General features: G+C 57.0%; 1 protein-coding gene across 1 annotated transcript; it reads left to right on the top strand.

Moving 5' to 3' along the window:
* The first annotated feature begins 1197 nt into the window (after positions 1 to 1197).
* Positions 1198 to 16917, top strand: SNX32 (sorting nexin 32). Its single transcript, XM_073351719.1, has 13 exons — positions 1198 to 1355; positions 1517 to 1621; positions 1889 to 1999; positions 9628 to 9749; positions 10005 to 10128; positions 10705 to 10809; positions 12573 to 12678; positions 13087 to 13162; positions 14217 to 14256; positions 14664 to 14750; positions 14867 to 15026; positions 15163 to 15248; positions 15844 to 16917. The coding sequence occupies exons 1-13, from the start codon at positions 1314 to 1316 to the stop codon at positions 15895 to 15897; spliced, it is 1218 nt and encodes a 405-aa protein (XP_073207820.1). The 5' UTR covers positions 1198 to 1313; the 3' UTR covers positions 15898 to 16917.
* Positions 16918 to 18235: the final 1318 nt, after the last annotated feature.

Here is an 18235-nt window from a genome sequence, read left to right as displayed (position 1 = left end):
GAGGTTCTGTTACCTCTCTATTCGGCACTGGTGTTGCCACTGCTAGAATCCTGTGTCCAGTTCTGGTGCCCACAGTTCCAGAAGGATGTTGCTAAACTGGAGAGGGGGCCAAGAGCAAAGTGGTGGAATGTTACACCATGGGCTCCCTGCCTTGAATGCTGTGTGGTGAATTCGAACTGATTCAGAGCTGTATGGCTGCAAGGAGAAGGACTGTAGCAAAGGGGTGTGGACGCACTTCAATTCACTGCGATTACATTGCGGCGTTTTGAGTGAGCAAACCACACTGCTGTAACATCACCATGAAGACATGGCCTTAGGATGTGCCCTCTTGTTGGGTCCTAGGCAGGGAGCAAACCTGGGAATTTCCTGATTTGAAAGGATGACGTTCTGCCCATCGAGGTACAGGACAATGAATGGGAGTGCAGCGGCAGCAGCTGGTATGAGCTCTTGCCACCAGAGAACACTCCACGCAGTGTTAGCAGGGAGTACACAAGCACATAGTTTGGGCCATTCCCTCTGAAAGGCAAAGTGACTGAGACCTGGGCCTGTGGGTGGGTTATGCCCAGCTCTGCCTGGGGTGTCCTTACTTGTGCAATGATTGCACGATTGTTGCATCACTAAGGCTGGGGTGTGAGGCCTTGTTCTTTGGACTGTGAAGGTAACAGCTCTGTGAAGGTAACCTGATCACAGCTGTAGGACCTTGGGTGGTATCCATGTGCTGAGGCGCTGAGACCCCACAGAACTCATTGCTGATGTAGGTCTGGAGCAATGGGGCAAGCAATGCAGCCATCTCTCCATCCACTGCCTCAGCCAGAGCAAGGGGTGGGTGCTGGAGCCCATCCGCCTAGCCCCCACTGCCACATCCTCCTGTAGCCTCCAGGGCCCCCAATCTCCCAGGATACCAAGGGGCACCACACCCAGCTGATACCCCCCCCCACTCCCCCTGCAGCGTCCCGAGGTGCCTCTCTCCTCCATCTCCTCAGCTGCCAGGGGTCACCCCCTCCCCAGCTGGGACCAGCCCCCCAGAGAGAGGGAGCCCACGCACACTTATCTCCCCTACGCCACCTTAAGAAGGTATGACCGCCCCCCACTGCCCCCGCCTGGGGAGTGACGAGTGGGAATCCCAGCGAATGGGAGCGAGGACTCCGTGCCTGGTGCCCAATGGGGAGGAGGGGTGTGGAATAGCGCTCACAACCGATTTAAAGAGACAACACCCTCCGCCCGCGCGCCCCCCCCCATCCCTAGTCAGCTGATGAGGCCTGGGCCTGGGTTCATCTACAGGGCATCCTGGGCCGCTCTCTTCCTGGGGGCGCATGGAGGAGCCGCTGGAGATGCCGCCTGGGGAGGAGAGCAAGGTGAGCCTGGTACCACGGCGGGGTCCTGCATTCGCCACCCGGGAGGGGCAGTACCCTGCATCCTGCTGCCCCCCGCGCCCGGTGCCCCGGGTCGGGCATCGCCCTGCATCCCCCCCCCCCCCGTTGGGTGCTCCCATATCTGACCCTCTTCTCTTCCCCAGCCTTGCTCACCCTCGGAGGAGCTCGCCACTGACCCCTCCTTGCAGGTTGAGATCTCAGACGCAGTCAGCGAACGGGACAAGGTGAAATTCACTGTCCAGACCAAGGTGAGGGGGAGTATGGGGTGAGGGGATTGGAGAGACAGGGTGGAAGGGGTCCCTTATGGGGGGTCTCCCACCATCGGGCTCTGATGTTTGGGGGGTCTCTGGGGAATGTCTCTAGTGAGGTTTGAGGGTCCTTGCCTTGGGTGTCTCCATTTGGGGTGGTCTCTGGGGGATCCCTGGTTTGGGGAGGTCTCTGGCAGGTCCACATATTGAAGGGGATTCTGGGAGTCCCAGGTTTGGAGTGTCTCATCCCCTGCCCCTCTGTTGCAGAGCTCCCTGCCCGACTTCAACCGCCCAGCGCTCTCTGTGGTCCGGCAGCATGAGGACTTTGTTTGGCTACACGACACCTTCTCTGAAAATGATGAATACGCTGGCATAATTGTGAGTGGAGGGGATGAAGGGGGCCAGGGGGACAATGTAATGGGTGAGAGGGGATATGGGAATCATGGTAAGGAGGACATCTGGGAGGGCATGGGGCAGGGTGTCATAAGGGGGAACATCATGTCAGGTGCTGGTGTCTACAACTCAAGAAGGCTATTGCTAAATTGGGTTCAGAGAAGAGTCACAAGAAAGGTTAAAGGACTGGAAAACAGGTTGTGACAGTGAGGGATTCCCAAGAGCTCAATCTGCTCAGTTTAACCAAGAGAGGGTTAAGGGATGACTTGCTCCTAGTCTGCAAATAAAGGTCTAACAAGATCCAGGGGCTGGAAGTTGAAGCCAGACAACTTCAGACTGGAAATAGGATGCAAATGTGTACCAGTGTGGGTAATGAACCAATGGAGCAATTTACTAAGAGCTGTGGTGGATTCTCCATCACTCAACATTTTTCAGTCAAGACTGGGTGTTTTTCTAATCTGCTCTAATTCACAACAGCAGCAGATTCACATGGCTGTGATGTACCTGTGTACACATAGAATGAACTTCCATCCTGTATAGTCCCTTGCAAGTCTTCTTCTTTTGGCAAGAGTCAGCATGGGAGGATTTAGGCTTCTTAAATCCTTCAGAATTGCATCTTCCAACCTCATTTGTGATTGGTCTCGTGCTCTACTTTCTTTGACCTCAGGTCTATAAAGCTTCTGTAAAAGCACACCTTCTTCTCCGTGCTGGACATGGTGACCACACCTTTGCAGTCTTCTCAGCGGATGTGAGACTGCAACTTGCCGGGGTCATCTAAGAATCTCTTTGTTTGTGACAAAATCAAACCAGTGGATGTTTTGACACTGAAAACTGTTTGGTTTCCTCTCCTCAGCTGTTTTTCATGGCCATGTTCCTGCTCCATACGACAGAGTTGTCATCACTACCACATTGAACTCTTGTATCGTAGTTGTCACATGGACATCCTGCCACCCAGAGGCATAGGTGCTGGAACTAGGGGTGCTAGGGGTGCTGCCACACCCCCTGACTTGAAGTGGGAGGTTTCCATTCTATACATGGTTTACAGTTTAGTTCAGTGGCTCTCAGCACCCCCACTATACAGATTGTTCCAGCACCCCTGCTCAGAGGCCTTTGAAGACACTGAAGTGCCATGGATGCAGACCAATCCAACATGTGACTTCTTCTGATATAGAGCCTCTTATTGTCAAGTGATTACCCAGATAGATAAACCTATTCATCCATTCAGTGTCATTGCTGTCCACATACATCATTTGCAGGTCATTTGTTTCTGTTTTGTAGGAGGCTTGCATAGCTTTGGTTTGATCACCATTGACCCCAAGTCCCAGAGATTCCGCTGCTTTTCACAGCTCTCCCAACGTTAGCTGTAGTTGGCCAGTAATCTCTCCAAGTAAGGCAATAATAGCATGCTAAAGATCTTCTAAAGATGAATCTCTCAATTTCACGTCTCCTATTTTGGCCACCTGTCCTCCAGTGTCCGTGCCTTGTCATGACGGGGCAGCTTGCGTGCTCTAATGATCCCCAGAGTCTGTGTCGGCGGGGTCTTTTTGCTCCTGGTAGGTTCAACCATGCCAGATTGGTCTGTGGAGGACCTGAGAGCCAGACAAAACAGACACCCTGGTCCTCCAGGTTGGGGGTTAGGCACAGGGCTAACAACCCTGTCCTGTAAAAAACAAAATATGTTAAGGAAACAGCGACGGAGAAATCGACCATTACTGTGTGTGATGGCCTTCAGGAGTCAATGACCCGTATGACTGCCAGTGGCGAAAGCCGAAAGGAAGCCACTGGCATGAAGACTTCAGTGCTCAACATCAAGACAAAAACCAAACTTGTTTTTTGGAACGTACGGACAATGTACAAGGCAGGGAAGCTAGCTCAGGTCATAACAGAGTTGAGACGCTACAGCTTACACATCCAGGGTGTCAGCAAGAGCAGATGGATGGGATCAGGAAGATTAACAACAGCCTCGGGAAAAACTTTGCTGTTTTCTGGATGGGATGATGAACAGCACCATGAGAGTGTTGCCATCCTTTTGAAGAAGAGAGTGGAGCATTCCCTGCTTGAATGGAAATCCATCAGCAGCAGACTTATGAGAGCCAGACCGAAACGGAAACATAATAATGTCCCCCTGCTTCAGTATTATGCTCCGACAAATGACAGTGATGAAGAAGTAAAAGACAAATTCTATCCTACACTACAGGCGGAGTTAGAGAATACCGCGCCACGACCTAACTATCATCATGGGAGACCTGAATGCCAAGGCCAGTAAGGACAACACAAACAATGACAGAGCAATGGGAAGACATGGGTGTGGCGCCATGAATGAAAATGGAGAGAGGCTTGTTGATTTCTGTAATATGAATGACCTAGTCATAGGTGGAACCCTATTTGAACATGGTGAAATTCACAGGCTGACATGGTGTCAGAGATAAGAACCAGATTGACCATATCATGATCAGTGGTAAATGGCGACTCTCACTGACAGATGTGAAAGTGAGAAGGGGTACAGATGTTGGCAGCGACCACCACCTTGTGACAGCTTCCGTCAAGCTAAAACTGAGCAGTGTGGGCCCACCAAACAAGGGACATAGACGTTATGATATTGACAAGCTAGAGTCCCCTGACATACAGAAAGCCTTCGTTCTGCAGTTAAAGAACAGGTTTCAAGCACTTGCAGACCTTGATGAAAAGGAGGGGAATGCAGATGAGGAGATCAAAAAGAAGTGGGACAAGGTAACAGCAATTTATAAACAGAGCAGTGAAGCCTGTCTAGGCTACAGGCAGAAGAGAAGGAAGGAGTGGATTACACCCAGCACATGGAATGCCATAGAAACCAGACGAGCCCTGAAGAAAAAAGTTTTAGACACAAAATCCCAGAAGCTAAAGGACAAATACCGCAAGCAGTATAGCAAGGCACACCAGGAGGTCAAACACCTTGTGAGAGCGGACAAACGGCATTATGTTCATAATCGGGCAACACAAGCAGAGGATGCAGCTGCTCATGGTGAACAAGGAACCGTCTACAAAATGACGCGGCTTATCAGTGGTAAACGGCAGACACCAACAAACACTCTCACCAGGAACAAACAAGGCCACCTACTAACAACCGAAAAAGAACAAGAAATGCACAGGACAGAGCATTTCAAAGAATTGCCGAACAGGGAGCCACCTAAAGAGGAAGCAAACACCCAGGAGGCAGAAGAAGATCTTGATATCAACACAGATGCCCCAACTAAGGAAGAGATCATTCAAGCCATCAAATCCTTTAAAAATGGGAAAGCTCCTGGCAAGGATAACTTGAATGCAGAATTGTTCAAGATAAATCCTAAATTAGCAGCATCTATTCTGGCCCCTCTATTTACATCAGACTGGGAAAGAAAAAAGGGCCAGAGGAGTGGACCCATAGGGTTATAGTGAAGATAACAAAAAAGGAAAACTCAGTGATTGTAATAACTGGCGTGGTATCACACTTTTATCTGTGCCAAGCAAAGTATTGTGTAAGATCATAGTCCAGCGTATATCAGAGGCAGTTGATTGTGTTCTCAGAAAAAAGCAAGCTGGTTTTCAGAAAGGGCGTGGATACACAGACCAGATCTTCACTCTATGAAACATAATAGAACAGTGCTTAGAATGGCAACAGCAGTTCTACATACATTGCATAGAGTTTGAGAAGGCTTTTGATAGCCTTCACAGGATCAGCCTCGGGCGCATTCTGCGGGCATGTGGAATTCCCTTCCGTATAATCAACATCATCAAAAGCTTCTATTTCAACTTTACATGCAGTGTTGATCACAGTGAGCTCAGTTTTGAAGTCAAAAGAGGAGTATGCCAGGGGTGTGTTATGTCTGCAATCCTCTTCAAAGTTGCCATCGACTGGGTAATGCAGTGTATAACAGAAGACATGCCAAGAGGCATTAAATGGACACTCTTCTGATCCCTTGAAGACCTGGATTTCGCAGATGATGTCACTCTCCTATCACATACCCAATGCCATAAACAAGAAAAAAACAACTCAACTCAACGCATTCAGCCAGCAAATTGGACTGAAAATCAACTGCAATAAGACAAAAATAACAAGGAGTCCTTGTGGCACCTTAGAGACTAACAAATGTATTTGGGCATAAGCTTTCAGGGGCTGTGTGTTATCCAGGAGGATTGGATGATCACAGTGGGCCCTCCTGATCAGTGAATCTATGAATTGTAAAGGCGTGGGGCATAGGTGGAGACACAGGATCACTGTAATGGGAGTGGGGGGCGGGGGTGGAGAAGGAAGAGTGTTTCTAGAGGGGGATCCTTTAGCCATTGACATCCTGCCCCTAATGGACCCCCCAAGGGCCCCTGACCTCCCAGCCCTGCCCTAGCCTTATTGGGATCCAGGAAGTGGACAGACGAAAGCTCGCCCACTGCTAAAGGATCCCCCCCCCCCCAGCCTAAGGGGGAGGTCCACAGGACCTGGAAAACCAATTAGTTACAGGGGACAACTAATGAACAACAGGGACAGGAGTGCGGTCAAAGGGTCAAACAAAGGGAACCTGACGGGGACACCGAGCAGAGACCCCCGGACAGCGCCCACTGCTCCTCGAAGGCATCAAGGGAGTCAGTGGACGCCGCCCAGAGGAACTCTGCCCGGAGGCGTGAACGGACCGAGGATCGGAAATAGGCCCCACAGTCACAGGAGACTCCATCGGCCAACCTCCTCACCCTGGTTTTATAGATGGCCACTTTAGCCAGGGCCAGGAGGAGGTTGACCAGGAGGTCCTGCAACTTAGTGGGGCCACGGACAGGGAGTGCATAGATAAGGAGGTGAGGGGAAAAGTGCAACCAAAGTTTTAACAAAATATTCGTGAGGAGCCAGAATAGGGGTCTGCAACCTGGCGCACTCCAGGTAGACATGCGCCAGGGTTTCCCTCACGCCACAAAAGGGGCAGGTGTCCGGGATTGGGGTGAACCACGCCAAGTACACACCCGTGCTCACGGCCCCATGAAGGAGCCGCCAACTGATATCCCCGGCGGGCCTCGGGACTAAGGTGGAATATAGGCTGGCCCACCAGGGCTCCTCACCCTCCAGAAGTGGCAGGAGGTCCCGCCACTTTGTGTCAGGGCGGGACGCGGGGGTGAGGACGTGAAGGGTGTGGAGCACGAGCATGTAGAGATGTTTCTTGGGCGCGGTCTGGAACCGGACCGGCTGCAGCTTGTGTAGCCGGCTCACGGTGAAGGGGTGTGGGGGTCGGATGGGTCAACGGGGCAGGGGCCTGATGAAAAGGTCCGGAGGGCCTGGGGTGGAGGGTGGGTGGGGCGTGCCCTCTCGCAGGACCCGGTCGAGGTAAACCCGGGCAGCAAAGCGGCCCTCACCTCCTGAAGTACGCGCAGGGGAGTACGAGGTCTGGAGAGCCCCATGCCCTGAGCAAGCGTCAGGGGATCCAGCCAGTCTCCCTGGTCATAGTCCAGGAGGTCTCCGACTCTGGTAACTTCTGCCAGGACCAACCTCTGGCGCACCGAGGGGGACTCTGCCACCTGCACACGGAGCTGGGGGTTGTGTAGCAGGGGCTCTGCGAGGAGATCTTCCCCCACGGAGGCCGCCACGGACCTGGTCGCTGTGAACAGTTTCCAGGTCCTGGTAGAAGACCGGCAGCCCGGAGAGGTCTCGCGGAAGACCCCTCGGGTGGAGATAAAGGAGCTGCCGGTCATATCGGAGCCCTCGGAAGCGGCGCAGGGAGGCGTGCGCCAGTACGCTCCACGCCGGACTACCTGCACCATAAAGGAGCCTCTGCAGGGCCTGAAGGCGGAAGACATGGACCTGAGTGCGGAGACATTTCAGGCCCTGCCCTCCCTCCTCCAGGGGCAGATGGAGAACCCCTGCAGAGACCCAGTGCAGTCCTGACCAGAAGAACTCCAGAATCAACGTCCAGAGGTTGGCCAGGAAATCCGCGGCCGGGACCAGGGTGTTGAGCCGGTACCAGAGCATGGACAGGACCAGTTGATTGAGCACCAGTGCCCGCCCTCAAAAGGCCAGACACCGGAGCAGTCCTGTCCATCTCCGGAGCCGCTCTACCACCCTGCCCTCTAAACCGTGCCAGTTCTCTGGCGGAGACGGATGCGTGGCAGAAAGGTAAACGCCGAGATAGAGCAGCGGACCCGCTCTCCACTGGATGGCTTGAAGCGCGGGTGGGAGGGAGCTCGCCTGCCGCCAGTCCCCTACCACCAAGCCAGAGCTCTTGACCCAGTTGACCCGGGCGGAGGAGGCTGCCGAGTAGACGGCCTGGCAAGCCTCCACCCACGCCAAGTCACCCGGGTCCTGCACCACGAGGAGCACATCGTCGGCGTATGCCGACAGGACCAGCCGCAGTTCCGGGTCCCGTAGCACCAACCCTGTCAACCTCCTGCGGAGGAGACAGAGGAAGGGCTCGATCATCAGAGCATACAGCTGGCCCGAGAGGGGGCACCCCTGCTGTACTCCTCGCCCGAAGCTGACTCTGTGGAGGCGTACAGCACCTGGAGAAAACCCACAAACTGGGGTCCAAAGCCAAACGCTCGCAGAGTGCTCAGGAGATACCCGTGATCTACCCTGTCAAATGCCTTCTCCTGATCCAGGGGCAGGAGGGTGAACGACAGACCGTCCCTACACCCGAGTTCCAAGAGGTCCCGGACCAGATACAGGTTGTCAAAGATGGTGCGGCCCAGGACGGTGTAGGTCTGGTCTGGGTGGATCACGTCCGCTAGCACGGACCCTAGCCGCAGCGAGATGGCTTTCGCTACGACCTTGTAGTCCGTGCTGAGGAGCGAGACGGGACGCCAATTTTGTAAATTGCAGAGGTCCCCCTTCTTTGGTAATAAGGTGAGCACAGCTCGCCTGCACAAAAGAGGGAGGGCCCCGCTCTGCAAAGACTCGGCCCAGACGGTGACTAGGTCTGGGCCAAGGATGTCCCAGAACACGCGGTAGAACTCCACGGTCAGCCCGTCCATACCCGGTGATTTATTGGTGGGCATGTGGCGGAGGGCTTCCAAGAACTCGGCCAGAGTGAGAGGCAGCTCAAGCCGGTCTCGGTCACCCACGCTGACCTTGCCCTGCCCTAGCCCTAGGCATCATCCCCCAACAGGACATCTGGAGGGAGGGATAGCTCAGTGGTTTGAGCATTGGCCTGCTAAACCCAGGGTTGTGAGTTCAATCCTTGAGGGGGCCATTTGGGATCTGGGGCAAAAATTGGGGATTGGTCCTGCTTTGAGCAGGGGGTTGGACTAGATGACCTCCTGAGGTCCCTTCCAACCCTGATATTCTATGATTCTACAATCTGAGCCCTTTTCCCCTGCCCCATAGCAACTGGCCATGAATTCTTTCTCAGCCCCTCCAGCTCCACCTCCCAGCCTCCTTTGTTCCAACCATTAGCCCCCCCACCCCGCTTCACTCCCCTCCCCCAACTGTGAGGCCCCCTCATCTCTGCCCTTTCACCCCCATGCCTCAACCATGAGCCCCCATCAGCTCCACCCTCACCCCCGGCCTGCCCCACAGCTAGTATCACGGGCCCATGGGGGCCTGAGGTCACAGAGGTTTCGGAGGCTGGAGGAGGGGTTCAGAGCTAATATTTCTCCTGGTTCTTCCCCCACCACCCCCGGCCCAGATCCCCCCTGCGCCCCCCAGGCCTGACTTCGAGGCATCGCGGGAGAAGCTGCAGCGCCTCGGGGAGGGGAACAGCACCCTGACGCGGGAGGAGTTCGCCAAGATGAAGCAGGAGCTGGAGGGGTGAGTGACACCAGGGGAGGGCGGGGGCTGACCTCAATGCCCCAGTGTAGCACTAGGGGGCACTGTGCTGTGGGGTCAATAAGGGGTCAGTGGGGGCGCTGTGCCATGGGGGCAGTACAGGCGATCAGCGAGAGGTGATACATAGGGGTTAGTAGGGGGCACTGTGGGGGGGCTCCGGGGGCAGTGGGGGGGGTGTCCAGGGGGTCAGTACTGGGACACTGTCCCTGCAGATGCTCACCTGCCTGTCTCCCCCAGCGAGTACCTGGCCATCTTTAAAAAGACGGTGGCAATGCACGAGGTGTTCCTGCAGCGTCTGGCAGCCCATCCCGTCCTACGCCGGGACCACAACTTCTACGTCTTCCTGGAATATGACCAAGACGTGAGACCCCAAGTACCCCTCCCAAGAGCCTCCCACCCCTGGCTGAGTTCCCAACTCCCACACCGACCCGAGGCTCCCTCTGATCCTGCTGGCCTCCTGCAACACCTTGAGCCTGCCTCTGACCCCCCAGCTCTCCTCTTCCCTGCTGAACCTCCCACCTCCTCCCCACTGAGCTACCCCCCGCCACCAGCTTTCTCCACTGCTGAGCCACAACCCCCCTCTCCCTGCGGAGCTACTTGTCTGCCTAGCACAAGGTACCCAATTTGAGGCCATTCCCATCTCCACCGCCTCCCGCCAACAAGGGGGACCATGTGGGAGACTGCCCCCCACAATGTGAGGAGCACAGGGCCTGGAAGGAGCCAGGGAGGTGAGGGGGGCACCTCCTTCTCCCCCCACTGCCCTGCCCCACTCTCTCCTCCAACCCTGGGCTACACAGATCCCTCCCCCTAGCTCCTATGATCTCTGGCTCTGGGCAGCCCCTGTGGTGGGCTGGGGGGGATGTGAGGTTCAGGGGGTCCTGGGGGGCCCTCTCCCACCTCCCCCCCCACACACACCTGGCACTCTCTCTCCTTGCAGCTCAGTGTACGTGGCAAGAACCGCAAGGAGCTGCTGGGCGGTTTCTTCCGGAACATCGTCAAGTCAGCTGACGAGGCTCTCATCACCGGGGTGTCGGGGCTGAAGGTGAGCCAGGACCCACTGCATGCGGTGGGGGGTGGGGGGGAGCAGGGATAGAGTGTGTGCCTCCATCAGATCCCATCTCCCCAGAAATCCATGGGCCCTGCACAGATCCTCCAGTGACATTTTTGGGGTTCAATCTAGACCAATACCTGTCCTGCAGCTCTGGGTGCCCTCAGTGCTCTGCCTCTGTGGCTCACGGCTCTGACTCCAACAGCCAGGCTACTGCCATGCAGGTCACACCCCGGCTTCCCCTCCTAGTGACCCCAACAGCCCATCCTGACTTTCCCCCAAATGGTCCTGCACTGTCCAGCCCACTCCTGCAACACTCACAGAAGGAAGGAAGTTCGTTGTTCGTTCAGAGGGACAATCCAGGGCGGCTCACTGATTTCACTGGGGTTTGACAAGCGCTCTTATGGCAGTCCCAGCACCGAACTGGTGGAGAGTCAAATACGTTTAGTGAAGGCAAAGGCAGAGGTTTAAATGGCACCCGAAGGAGGAGTAAAGATAAATGGTTACACCTTTGCTTCTCAGGGTATGTCTACACTGGAGACTTCAAAGCGCAGCCATAGGAACGCTCCCGCAGCAGCGCTCTGAAGTGTGAGTGTGGTCGTGTGTGAGTGCTGAGGATTAGCTCCACAAGGGGGTTAGCTCCGAGAGCTGGGAGCGCGGCTTCCAGCACTCGGAGCCTGTCTACACTAGCGCTTTCAAGTGCTCAGACTTTCTGCACTCAGGGGGGGTGATTTTTCACCCCCCGAGCCAGCAAAGTAGAGCGCTGTAAAATGTAAGTGTAGACATACCCTAAGACTGACACTGCACTTCAGTGAGTTACAGCCCTTGCCTGAGCAGAGTCCTCACCTAAACTCAGTTCCCGGGGACTTCAACCCCTCAGCTGGAGGACCCAGTGGCCTGTGATTTCAGCCGCTCTGGCCCCTTGAATCCTTCTTCGTTACACTTTTATAATACAGGAATACTATATACAAGCAATTGATTGTTGCTTATCATTTGCGGTTCAGGTCCCTTGTCTGTCTAGCTAAGAGGCCTCTCCCCCACCTGGTTCTGTTCACCTTTGTAGGCAGCGGTTCCTTCAGTGTCTCTGCCTGACGGGCTAGTCAGCTGTGCAGATACACGTTCCTTTGCCTAGGGCAGACTGGGCTTATGCGCTGCTTGCCAAACCCATCTGAAGAACATCATTCAAGTGCTTACTTACAACTCTTTGTACGCACCCGGGCCCTACGTCACCCTGGAATATTAATGAGCAGGGAGTTAGTTTTCCAGTGATATCTCATGATACCAATGTGTTAGGTGTATTGAGTGTGTCGGGCCTGACAGGAGTGGCTGACAGAGTAGCAAACCACCAATGGGGCTCTGTCACACACACCCCCCTCACCCCGGCCAAGCCCCAGTGCGAAGAGTAACATGGCCTGCCCAAATCACCCCCCACCCCCCCACTGGTGCAACTGCCCCCCTCCCCCACGGTATCAGAGAGAGTGGCATGGCATGCACATATCCGTCTCCCCCCCCCCCCCCCCGCACTTGTGGAGAGTGGCACAGCCCGCACAGATTCCTCCCCCTGCAGCAGTGACCATGTTAGCACTTAGCCCAGCCCACGTAGATTCCCCACTCCCGCCCCATGTGCAAGGACCACATGGCACCCCCCACCCCCCGGAGAGGTGCTGCATGGTGTGTGCCGATGCCCCTCCCCTGTTATGGGTGGGGCCGTGTGTGGGGCACCCCGCGGATCTCTGGCTCCCTGTCACCCCCTGCAGGAGGTGGACGAGTTCTTTGAGCACGAGCGGACGTTCCTGCTGGAGTACCACGCCCGGGTGCGCGACACCTGCCTCAAGGCCGACCGCGTCATGCGCTCCCACAAGAGTACGTGGGGAGGCAGGATTGTCTCTCTCCCGTCCCTTCCCTACAGCCCCCTCTGGTACCAGGATCATCCTCCTGCCCCACCCTGGCCCTTGGCACTGCCCCTTTCAGGAGTGTCTCCCCTGGGGAGGGGAGGTACCTGGTGGTCAGGAGCACTTGTGGGTGGGGACCACCTGGGGTGCTTATCACAAGGGATCCCCGGGAGAGTGGCAGCTGCCTAGGAGCTCTCCCCCATCTGGAGGCAGTGGGGGAGCCCTTAGGGGTCAGAGGGGCAGGGTGGTGGAGGTTCTGGGGAGGGGAACCCCACCGGGCTCCTGGAGGTGGGTGTGAGGTAGGGACTCCTGATTTGTGGGGGGAGTCTCTAAGATAATGGGGTACATCCCCTGCCCTGATGGCTGCCCCCCAATACAGGCCTGGCAGAGGACTATATCCCTATCTCGGTGGCACTGGGCAGCCTGGGCACACAGGAAGTCCGCCAGCTCCAGACGTGAGTATTGAGGTGCAGGAAAGGGGCTCCCTATGAGCTCCCAGAACTGCTTGTTGGGGGAGCTGTGTTAGGGAAACAGGCACTGGGACTGGGGCTTGAATATCCCCCACCAAGCTTGGAGGGGCTGGTATAAGGTGTGCCCCCCCAGAATGCACTCTGCTCCCCCCTCCAATGACCCCAGTTGGACATCACGGGCACTTCCGCTCCCAGCCTAGGGTGTCAATTGGGGATTAGATGCTGGGGGGAGAGTGGCGAGATGGGATGCATTTTGGGGGTGGGGAAGGCAGCCCGGTGTGGTGGCGAGTGGGCCCTGTGGATAGTTGGGCGCTGATGGGGGGGCACTTCCTGGTGTGGCGGTAGAGATCTGGGGGGAAGGAGGCACCTCAGACAGAGCTGGCGGTGCAGCCTTGTGTAGAGCTGGGGGATGGGGTGCTGTCTGGTGGGGGCAGGGTGCAGGGGACACTGAGGGGGACGGGGTGCTGTCTGGTGGGGGCAGGGTGCAGGGGACACTGAGGGGGACGGGGTGCTGTCTGGTGGGGGGCAGGGTGCGGGGGACACTGAGGGGAATGGGGTGCTGTCTGGTGGGGGGCAGGGGACACTGAGGGGAATGGGGTGCTGTCTGGTGGGGGGCAGGGGGCGGGGGACACTGAGGGGAATGGGGTGCTGTCTGGTGGGGGGCAGGGGACACTGAGGGGGACGGGGTGCTGTCTGGTGGGGGCAGGGTGCAGGGGACACTGAGGGGGACGGGGTGCTGTCTGGTGGGGGGCAGGGGGCAGGGGACACTGAGGGGGATGGGGTGCTGTCTGGTGGGGGGCAGGGTGCAGGGGACACTGAGGGGAATGGGGTGCTGTCTGGTGGGGGGCAGGGTGCAGGGGACACTGAGGGGGATGGGGTGCTCTCTGGTGGGGGGGGATGCAGTATTGGGGGGCCCTAATTTAGGGGAAGGGTGTGGGGGCACTTGGGGGATGGTGATGTGGGGGACGGGGTGCAATGGGCAGGTAACTGGGGGGAAAGTACCAGGATGTCACTGATGAGTCTCCCTTTCGCTCCCCAGGAGCTTCCTGAAATTGGCTGAACTCTTTGAACGGCTGCGGGTGAGTGAGTGAGGGCTCCCTGCTCCCCCCAAGGGGCCTCTCCCCATCCCCTACTCTACTATGGGCCCCCTCTGCTCTGGGGCTTCTACCCCGCCCCCCCCCCACACACTCTGCCACCATTCCTCATGCTCCAGACCCCCTCCAATCTCCTGGTGTCCCCCACCCTCCCCTGAACCCCACAACCAGGATCAGCCCCACCCCACAGACCCTACAGTGGGGAGGCAGGGCCTTCATGGCCCCCATCCTGCACCTCCACCCCCCACTTACTAGCACCCCCTATGGCTGGGTGTTGGGGACCTCTGAGGGGGTGACATTAGCTCAGAAGGATGGGGCGGAGAGGCTCAGGTGTAGTTGTGGGATTTACACCCCCCCTCTTTTGACCCCCCATTGTGTCCTCTTCTCCCCAGAAGTTGGAGGGCCGTGTGGCATCCGATGAGGATCTGAAACTGTCTGACCTGCTCAAGTACTACATGAGAGACTCACAGGCCGCCAAGGTACAGGCAGCCCGGGGCCGCGATGGGGCCGTTGCTATAGGGCTCCCTGGCCCAGCCCTGAGATGCAGCCCCCCTTGGGGTGGGGCATGGAGGTTTATAACCGTCTGTGTCCCCAGGACCTGCTGTACCGGCGCCTGCGGGCCCTGGCTGACTACGAGAATGCCAGCAAGGCCCTGGACAGAGCCCGCATGAGGAACAAGGAGGTGAAGCCAGCTGAGGTCCATCAGCAGCTGTGCTGTCAGCGCTTTGAACAGCTCTCAGCCTCCGCCAAGCAAGGTGAATACAGACGGGCTAGGAGCCAGGACTCCTGGGTTCTATCCCCGTCTCTGGGGGTGGGGGTGGGGGTAGAGCAAGGGGCTGGGATCCAGATCTCCTGGGTTCTCTCTCTCTCTCTCTCCCTCTCCCCGGGCAGAACTGACTGATTTCAAGTCACGTCGAATCTCCGCATTTCGCAAAAACCTGATCGAGCTGGCGGAGCTGGAGCTGAAACACGCCAAGGTATCGGGGACCCCCCGAAACCCTGCCTGGGACCCACCCACCTCCCCGCTAGCCCTTGGGAACCCCCTAGCCCAGCCTGAGTGCGGAGCTGCAGGAACTCCCCCACCCCTGGCTGGAAACCCCTGGGCATCCTCCCCCCCCCCCCAAACCTGAACTGGGACCCCTCAGAAGCTCCCATCTCTTTCTTACCCTCCTCACCCAGTGCATGCTCTGCCTCCCCATCCCCCAAGTCCCTGGGGAGCCCTGTTCCCCCTGCCATGCTCTCTGCACCCTGGGGTGGGGGGCTGAACGCTTGTCCCAGCCCCCACCCAGTCACCTGCATGCCTCCCATCAGTGCAGACCCTGTCCTCAGTTGCCATATCCAGGTGTGGCCTGCAGGGGGCAGCAGAGACACATACTTGGGTCCTGCATACAGGTTCAGTCCCTGCAATGCTGCTCCCAGTTAGGCTGAGAGCCAGGACTCCTGGGTTCTGTCCCCAGCTGTGAGAAGGGTGTGGGGTGGATCATTTAAGGTTTTCTTGGAGTCCCAGTTTCCCTGGAGCATCGCGCTGGGGAGTGGGGGTGTCTCCCCTCTAACCCCTTCCCTCTTTTCTAGGCCAGTAGCCTGCTGCTGCGGAACACCCTGATTGTGCTGAAGGGCGACGCCTGATGCTGCCCCCTAGCCCTGCACCTGTGGGAGGGGCTGCTTCACGCCTTGGTGCAGAGACCCTCCCCAGCCCTACTGCTGCTGCCTCATAACCCACATATCCCTGCCCCCCCCCAACCCTGCTGGCATTCCAGCCTCCCCACCCTGCTCTGCCAACTCTGGGGGACCCATCTGACTATGGGGGCAACCCCCCACAGCACCCATTAACTCCCTCCCCTGGCCTCCCAGACATGGCTGCAGCCCAGAGTTCCTTGAGGAGGGGAAGTAGGGTGGGAGCCAGGACTCCTGGGGTCTATCCCCACTCTGGAAGGACAGTGAGCTAGAGCAGGAGGGCTTGGAGCCAGGTCTTACTGTTTTAGATGAGCCCCTTCCCCTCTGTCCCTCACCCCCCACACTGCAGTACACTGGGGTGGGGGGGGGAAGGGGAGATGTTAAGGTGTGTTCAAGTACATAAAAGACTGTTAAAAGGAGGAGGGAGAAACATTGTTCTTTTTAACCCAAGGATAAGACAAGAAGCAATGGGCTTAAATTGTAGCAAGGAAGGTTTAGGCTGGACGTTAGGAAAAACTTAACTGTCAGGGTGGTTAAACACTGGAATCAATTGCCTAGGGAGGTTGTGGAATCTCCATCATTGGGGATTTTTCAGAACAGGTTGGACAAACACCTGTCAGGGTGGTCTAGATACTACTTAGTCCTGCCTTGAGTGCAGGGGACTGGACTAGCTGACCTCCTAAGGTCTCTTCCAGGTCTATGATTTGGAGCTGTTCTAGCCATTTACAAGAATCCAGGCTAGATGCCATCTCTGAGCAACCAGATGAAGGGGGGAGGGGCAGAATGAGGGGAAGAAGGGGTGTGAGATTGGTCAGGGGGAAGAAAGAGAGCGTGAAACTGCAGTAGGAAGACAAGAAACCACAGCCTTGGGGCTATCATCATTCAATTCTGCCCATCCAAGGCAATATGTCCATCCACAGCTCTGTACACCCCAGCCCCAAACACCCCCAATAAAGACCCATTTTGTATCCAGCTCCACCCCATGCAGCCTCATTGTCAACCCCCCTATTTTCCAAGCCTGCCCAAGCTCAGCTAGGGCCCAGCCCCCCACAGCATCAAGGCTCTTCCCCCAACCCTGCTTCCTCCACAGCTGCTGCTGGGACTCCCCTGCTTCCAACATTGCTCACCCTGACCCCCACCAGCCCTTTGTCCAGGGCCCCAGCTCCTGCATTGCTCGATCACAGCACCCTGAGCTGATCACTCATAGCAGAGAAGCTGGCCTAGGATCCCCAGCTGGGGTGAACTCCCAGGCAAGGCCTCCCCCCAGCAGGGCCAACACAGCTGCCAGGAAGAGCTCCCCACTCCCCTCGCTCCCCCTGTGATGGGGGGGGATACACCCTAGAGGGCAGGGAACCTGTCCAGGCCCCATCTCCTGCTAAGGCTGTACATGGCAGGATAAGCTCTGACACGAAGAAAGGAGACCATCAAAACCCCACCCACCCCCACTCAGAGATAGAGCCCAGGGATCCTGGCTCCTGCCCCACCCCCAAACCCTCCTGCCCTCTCCCCTGTGGGAGAGAACTCTCTCTTGGCTTCCAAGCATCATTTAGAGCATGGGAAGGCTGTTAGCTGGGACTCCTTGATTCTAGCTCCACCTCAGGGGCTGGTGGATTAGAGCAGATTAGCATTACCCAGTTACACTGATAGCTCCTGTGGGGGAAAGCTACCCTCCTTCCCCCTACACACACACACTGAAGTTGTGGGTGGCTTCTGGAGGCAGCAAGAGATGGTGTGGGCAGCACCATTGCCCCCCTCATAGTCCCAACCCCCCCTCCCCCCCACACACACAGCAGCTCTGCTGGCAGGGCCAAGGAGCAAAGGGGTGATCCCAGCTGGGAATTACACCCCCCCTCCCACCCCAGGCTCCCATAGGAGACAGGGCAGAGGGAGACACTTGCAGGTCCCAGCGCTGCTGCTCCTTCACACCTACCATGGGACTTTGAAGTACTGCAGGAGGGCTAGGGCACCAAGCTAGGCCTGACTAGACACAGGTGGGGGATGGGGAGAGAACATGCAGTCCAGCTGCCTAGGGCAGGAGGGAGGTGGCCCTGGGCACAGACCTGCACAGGTCCCCTGCACTCCTGTGTGTTTTACAAGGAAAGGCAGGTGCTGTTACTCATAAGCAGCAGCCACACCCAGCTCCCATGGCCACCCACACCCAAGGCTCAGCACTGATTGCAGACTCCCAGGAGACAGGACTCCTGGGTACTCCTCTCCACCCTAATGTCCCCCTGCCTCAGTTTCCCTAATTGCCGCAAACCTTCGAAATAAAGCCAGAGAGGGCAGTAGC

The sequence above is a fragment of the Lepidochelys kempii genome, chromosome 7, assembly GCF_965140265.1.
Source record: "Lepidochelys kempii isolate rLepKem1 chromosome 7, rLepKem1.hap2, whole genome shotgun sequence".
Taxonomy (NCBI): domain Eukaryota; kingdom Metazoa; phylum Chordata; order Testudines; family Cheloniidae; genus Lepidochelys; species Lepidochelys kempii.
This window is presented reverse-complemented; position numbering and strand designations above follow the sequence as displayed.

Coding starts and splice junctions, on each gene's coding strand:
- SNX32 (XM_073351719.1), top strand. CDS start 1,314: ATGGAGGAGCCGCTGGAGATGCCGCCTGGGGAGGAGAGCAAG. Junction 12,679..13,086: donor CGTCATGCGCTCCCACAAGA/GTACGTGGGGAG, acceptor CCCCCAATACAG/GCCTGGCAGAGGACTATATC. Junction 15,249..15,843: donor TGGAGCTGAAACACGCCAAG/GTATCGGGGACC, acceptor CCTCTTTTCTAG/GCCAGTAGCCTGCTGCTGCG.